At 48.5% G+C, this 5,812-nt stretch overlaps 3 protein-coding genes across 4 annotated transcripts in view; 1 reads left to right on the top strand and 2 right to left on the bottom strand.

Annotated features, from left to right (window-relative positions):
- Positions 1–926, bottom strand: part of kcnab3 (potassium channel, voltage gated subfamily A regulatory beta subunit 3) — a 23,196-nt gene extending 22,270 nt beyond the window's left edge. The window contains 1 exon segment of the mRNA XM_015404708.1: positions 154–926. Within this exon segment, the coding sequence (XP_015260194.1) occupies positions 154–485 (332 nt within the window). The 5' untranslated portion in view covers positions 486–926.
- A 1,269-nt stretch (positions 927–2,195) lies between these two features.
- On the bottom strand, positions 2,196–4,891 carry trappc1 (trafficking protein particle complex 1). Of its 2 annotated transcripts, none has more exons than XM_015404703.1 (5): positions 4,852–4,891; positions 4,384–4,482; positions 4,234–4,304; positions 4,008–4,146; positions 2,196–2,501 (listed from the first exon to the last, which is right to left on the bottom strand). In XM_015404703.1, the coding sequence occupies exons 2-5, from the start codon at positions 4,480–4,482 to the stop codon at positions 2,373–2,375; spliced, it is 438 nt and encodes a 145-aa protein (XP_015260189.1). In that variant the 5' UTR covers positions 4,852–4,891; the 3' UTR covers positions 2,196–2,372. The 2 variants fall into 2 exon arrangements, with proteins under 2 accessions (XP_015260189.1, XP_015260188.1); XM_015404702.1 differs by lacking the exon at positions 4,852–4,891 and adding an exon at positions 4,607–4,820.
- Positions 4,892–5,076: 185 nt separating this feature from the next.
- Positions 5,077–5,812, top strand: part of LOC107104657 (proteasome subunit beta type-6-like) — a 4,535-nt gene continuing 3,799 nt past the window's right edge. Inside the window, exons 1-3 of the mRNA XM_015404704.1 lie at positions 5,077–5,223; positions 5,607–5,674; positions 5,753–5,809. Coding sequence (XP_015260190.1) covers positions 5,125–5,223; positions 5,607–5,674; positions 5,753–5,809 — 224 coding nt within the window. The 5' untranslated portion in view covers positions 5,077–5,124. The remainder of the gene's footprint in view (positions 5,224–5,606; positions 5,675–5,752; positions 5,810–5,812) is intronic.

Here is a 5,812-nt window from a genome sequence, read left to right as displayed (position 1 = left end):
CCACCTGTCTGGTACCTGGTCCTAACTGGATCACACCTGTCTGGTACCTGGTCCTAACTGGATCACACCTGTCTGGTACCTGGTCCTAACTGGATCACACCTGTCTGGTATCTGGTTCTAAGTTCCCCTTCTGTCCCCCCTCCCATGGCGTACCTGTAGGGCATGCTGCTCTGCTCCAAGGTGATGTCACACTCCTTCAGGTAGATCTCCAGCCTCCGTCTCTCCATGAGTCTCCTGGCAGCCTCCAGGATCTGAGAGGCCAGCTCCATCTCCTCCTTCTCCTTTTCCTCCTTGTCCCTCAGATCCTTCTCCTTTGCCTCCTTCCTCCTGTTGCTGTTCTCCTGCTTGGCAGAGGTTCCTCTGTTCACCTTTGGCTTCTTGGTGAACCCGTACAGCTCCTCCACGGTGAACTTCCCAGCTTTCCCTCCAGTCATGGCAGCCGATGGTCCTGCAGCTCCAGCTGCCGATGCTCGGCCAGCAAACATGGTCTAACCTGGATGGAAAGAAGGACATTAGCCCCTGTCCTCTCTGAACCTGTCCCAGTCCCCTTGGTGGTACCTGCTGGTGTCCCTGCTGTGGTCTCTGTAGAAGAAGTCCAGAATAACCTGGTCCCAGTCCCTTTGGCAGCGTCCTTGCCGTTCTCTTCGTTTCCATCCACCTTCCTCTGCCTCTGGCCGTCTTTGCTGCAGATCCAACGTTAATCCTGTTGCTCTAATCCCACCAATCAGAGCCCAGATGTCTCTGATTTAAACCCAAACTCTGAGAGCACAGTATGGACCTGGCCTCCTGCCCGCTCTGAGGACCACGGACCGACCCTGGATGATGAGCAGCAGCAGATTAAAGCTGCCCTCTGATTGGTTCTTAATATCATGGTAGGATTTGTGACCCATCAGGGAGGTGCTGTCTGACAGCAGCTGGTCCGTTTGGACCCAAACTGTTCATCCGGAACCAAACAAACCATTAAATGGATCAATTTATTCTGCTTTATTAAGATAAGAACCTGAACATGTCAATCCAAACAGAGGCCCTGAGAGAACATCTCTGGATCTGTGAGGATCTACAGCTCTGTCTTCTAAGTTCTACTGGACCCACCCAGTTGTCTACCCAGGTCCACCCAGGTCTAACTGGTCTCTCTTGGAAACCAGGGTTTGTGGTTCTAATTAAGCTGGGCTTAGGGACATTGGTGGTTCTGGACTCTTTAGGTTCTGATGAGATCAGATTATTCACCACATTAAATGTGACGTCATCCAGGAAATACTTTCCTAACCATATAGAACTCTGGACCAGGTTCTGACACCTGAAGGTTCACGTCTGGACCTGGACCTGAGCGACTGGACTTGATCTGATGGTCTGGACCTGACCCGACCATCTGGACCTGACTTGAAAGGAAGATTCGTTTGGAGAAGATCCAGGACCAGTGGGAGCTAGTTCAAGGTTAGCTGGACCAGCTACAGCACTCTTTGAGTATCTTCTCTGAGTGTCTACAGTCCTGGTGTCCACATGTCCTCTCTGAGCGTGTGCTCTTCAGCCAGCTGTGAGCAGCAGCTGTTCCTCTCAGATTAGACCAGATTATATCGGTGCCAGGATTATTCTGCCGACCCAAACAGCGAATGTTTATCTGATATGAGCAGCAGAACTCGGTCCATGCCTGTGGTTCCAGGTTGGTTCTGCTTTGACCCACAGCAGGAGCATCTGGGTCAGAGGTTCTGCAGAATCTGCCTCTGGACTCAGGATTAGGGATTAATCCAGCTGTTAATCTGCCCTGATGAGAGACGGACCTCTGACCCGTTACATCACCACCACCCTCCTGTCTGCAGCCGGACCGGGTCGGTACCTAGAACCGTTCTGACTGCTAACACATTGAGAGCCATGAACAGACTTTCTAACCAATACACCCAACAAGAACCTGTTCGGTTGAGGGAACCTGAACTCCACTGACCCGGTTCTGGTTCTGATGACCACCTGGGCTGGTCCAGCCGGTTCCTCCTGACACCAGCTACTCAGAACCTGATGGACGTTGAGCTCAGTCCTCCACAGGAACCATTAGGACCAGTCAGCAGAAGCAGCGGGTCCCCAGCCTCCTGCTGAGGTTGGTTCTGGTTCCTGGTTGGGTTCAGTTCTTTCTTGGTTCTGGAATGAGAACAGTTCCCTGCAGCAGCAACACTTCATGGACTAATGACCACAGAACCACTGGACCCAATCAGAACTTTTATTGAACAGACAGATTCTAATAAAAAACAAAACCAGACAATAAATAAAGGAGGTCCGGTCCGAACGCCTGGCCCTCGTTCCGTTCTCTGGTCTCTGAGGGATCCAGGATGTGGGCGGAGCTGGATCAGGATTCTGGAGCGGTAGAGCGTGGCGTGGTGCGTTCAGGCGGCTCTGGGGCTGTAGTACGGCAGAGACCTGATGAAGGAGTCCAGCCTGCTGCTGAACAGCTCGCTGTCCAGCGTCTGGGAGGACGGACACAGCGGGTTCTTCACGATCAGCTCCACGTACAGCTGGAACACAGACGGTACCGTCAGAACCAGAACTCCTGCCTCACGGCTATGATAGAGGCTCTAATCAACCCCTGAGTTCTGATGGACTGAAGGTTCAGAACCTTTCCTCAGGCGGTCCCTGGGTTCTAGAACCGCCCAGATTTACAAATCAGAACCGCTCAGTCTGTTGATCCATTTATTTTCTGCTTAGAACTCTTTTCTGCTGAGTGGCTGCTCTGACTGGTTCTGGTTCTGCTTTAGTTATTTGGGTCAGAAGCGGTTCTTCTCTAGATGTTCTACCAAAAACAAATGCTCTGGGGAACAATCACCTTATAGGACCTAAACAGGAAGCTGAAAAGAATTCAACCTGTGGCACCCATTTTAACCCATTATCTGTCCACAGCCTCAAACAGTCCCACTCCAAACCCAACCATGGCCGAGACACACAGGTAACACACTACACCGAGAGGGACTCGGATCCTGCAGTGCCAGACGTGTCCCCCTGGTGGAGACAGTACATGTCCACCCCCACCTGAAGTTTTCCAGAGAGCCTTTGGATGATCCAGAAGAGGACGGGGAGAATATGATGTGGTCAGATGAAACTAAAATAGAACTTTTTGGTAAAAACTTGCCGTGTTTGCAGGGAGAAGAATGCAGGCTGCATCCCAAGAACGCCATACCTACTGTGAAGCATGGGGGAGGAAACATCATGCTTTGGGGCTGTTTTTCTAAGGACAGGAAAACTGATCCGTGTTGAGGGAAGAATGAACGGGGCTGTGGAGCTGGAGATTTTAAGCCAAAACTTCCTTCCATCGGTGAAACATGGCTGGATCTTCCAGCATGACGATGATGCCAAACACATCGCCCCGGCAACGGAGCAGTGGATCCGTAGAAAGCATCTGAAGGTCTGTAGAGGGACTGTTACCCAGCGACAGCCCCGAAACATCACTAGAGGAGATCTGCATGGAGGAATGGGCCAAAATACCAGCTACAGTGTGTTCAAACCTGCTGAAGACTTCCAGGAAATGTTGGACCTCTTGCCAGAAAAGGTTATGTTACAAAGTATTGAGTTAAACTTTAGTTATTGACCAAATACTTATTTTCCACCATCATTTGCAAATAAATTCTTTAAAAATGTGATTTTCTGGATTTTTTTTCTAATTTTGTCTCCCATAGTTAAAGTGTTTCCATGAAGGAAATGACCTATTTCATTATTCTAGGTAGGAGAACTAACAACCAGTGACTTTATACATCTAATCTGTCTGCATCTTCAAGTCAAATTCTTTTTAAACCTCCTTGGCAATAAACTGGATTCTGAACTAATCAGCAGATCTTCTGCCTCCATCATCATCATCATCATCATCATCATCATCATCATCATCATCATCCTCCTCAGTAGAGAAGCAGATCCTGACTCCATCACTGATGGATGATACCATCCTGGATCAGGTGCAGCTAACCCAGCTGAGCGGTTCTGACCGGGTACAGGGACAGGTTCTGGTTCTGGTGGAATAATCTGGGCCTTACGTTGCTGTAGATGTGCTGCAGCGTGTCTCTGGCGTTGCTCACGGACAGATCCGTGTTCATCACAAACATCAGGCCGCTCGCCGTCTCGTAGTAATGGAGGCGATACTTGCTGGTCTGGAAGGAGAGGAAGCCGTCCTTCCTGGGAGGAAGAGCGTTGCTAAGGACAACCGGCTGACAGGTGGGGACACATCAGGTAACCCCCCCCATGTCAAAGGTCAAAGGATACATGTCCTGAGGAGACATCTTACTGGCGAATGATCTGATGGAGAACAGCATGCCGTACATCAGCTTAAACTCCTGCAGAAACAAACACAGGATGATGTTTACTGCCTCTTTGTTTACTGCTCTGATTGGGTGTTTCTGGTGGTGACGTCACCTGCTCCTTAGAGATCCCCGCCTGCTTCTTCCGGTTCCACTCATTGTAAAACAAGCAGCTTCCATTCCGGTCAAATATGTAGAGATTATGAACCGTCATCTGGAGCATAATTCTCAGAGTTAATCCATAAATCAGAAATATTCTGACACAGAGAGGCTGACTGTGAGCCGAATTAACGAGCAGCTTCTATAGATATGCAGTAAATATAAAATACATGATTTACCTTATTATTGCCGTGTTTTATTTAAAGTTAAAATAACAAGTATTAAAATATGACAGTTTTTAAATAGAGTCTGGTCCGTTACGGCGATCAGCTGATCAAAAATGAAATAAACAGCAGAATTTAGGACCGATTTAACACCGCATACATTCAGGAAGGTCATAAAAATAAATCCCAAAAATAAAACTCAACAATAAACCTTAGAAACGATGTGAATCAGGCTGATTTAAATCAGGAACCGTGTTTACCTTCTCTTCCTGTCTTCGTCAGGACCCCACTGCACAGCTGTTCGCTTATATGCCGGACCCAAAACCTTTATATTGACATATCATTAAAATTATAGTGGTATTTATAACAGATACTGTGAAATATTATCTAATGTAATATTTATAGCTTTATTGTTGTTTTATTTGAGTTTTTTTAGAGCTCTCCGATTCAGGACCTGCTTCCCATAAATTATCTTCCGGCGATATTTACGAACACCTGATTCGCCTCTCAGTGTTGAGCAGATAGAAAGAAAAATGGCGGCCACAGCATCTATGATGCCGATCTTTCAGCAGCAGATTTCCTCTAAAAACGACCTGGTTCCGAACTGGACCAGTGAAGAAGTCAGCACCGGGGTAGGTACCAGTCAGATGGACCGGTTTGGGTCCAGCTGGGCTCGGTTCGGTTCTTAGTTAGAACGGTTTTAAGTCAGAAAGTGTGTCAGAATGAGACAGCACATCCGCTGCAGCTAGCTGTGGCTAATGCTAGCTCCCGCTGCTCTGCTGGATCATTGTGGTGTTTTCTTCCCCACTGATAGGTGTTCCGCTCCTGTTGGTTATCATTTTATTTAATTTAACTCCATGTATGCTGGTAGGATGAGAAGGTGCCGTTAGCTGGAGGCTGTCCGATAATAGAAGCATGATGCTCCTGATCTCTAACAATCAGATCCAGCTAACGGTGACCAGAGCAGAGTGTTTCCATCATCGGACAGACTAACACCAGTGTCTCTGTGTCTCAGACCACCATCATGGCGGTGGAGTATGATGGAGGAGTAGTGATCGGAGCGGACTCACGGACCACCACAGGGTGAGGAGGTTAGCCCTACTGCTGCAAGCTGCTAGCTGGTTCCAGGTGACCTCACCTGTCTGTCTGTCTGTCCCACAGGGCTTACATCGCCAACAGAGTGACGGACAAACTGACCCGGATCCACGACCGGATCTACTG

This window comes from Cyprinodon variegatus, unplaced genomic scaffold (assembly GCF_000732505.1).
Source record: "Cyprinodon variegatus isolate N-32 unplaced genomic scaffold, C_variegatus-1.0 Scaffold1834, whole genome shotgun sequence".
Taxonomy (NCBI): domain Eukaryota; kingdom Metazoa; phylum Chordata; class Actinopteri; order Cyprinodontiformes; family Cyprinodontidae; genus Cyprinodon; species Cyprinodon variegatus.
Note: the sequence above shows the minus strand (reverse complement) of the source record. Positions and strands in the feature narration are given on the sequence as shown.

What these genes read in the sequence shown, in the direction of transcription:
- trappc1 (XM_015404703.1), bottom strand. Translation starts at nt 4,482, where the DNA reads ATGACGGTTCATAATCTCTACATATTTGACCGGAATGGAAGCTGCTTG. An exon ending in AAGATGTCTCCTCAGGACAT is followed by an intron (nt 4,147 to 4,233) that starts GTATCCTTTGAC and finishes TCTTCCTCCCAG; the next exon opens with GAAGGACGGCTTCCTCTCCT. An exon ending in TGCAGCACATCTACAGCAAC is followed by an intron (nt 2,502 to 4,007) that starts GTAAGGCCCAGA and finishes TCTGTGTTCCAG; the next exon opens with CTGTACGTGGAGCTGATCGT.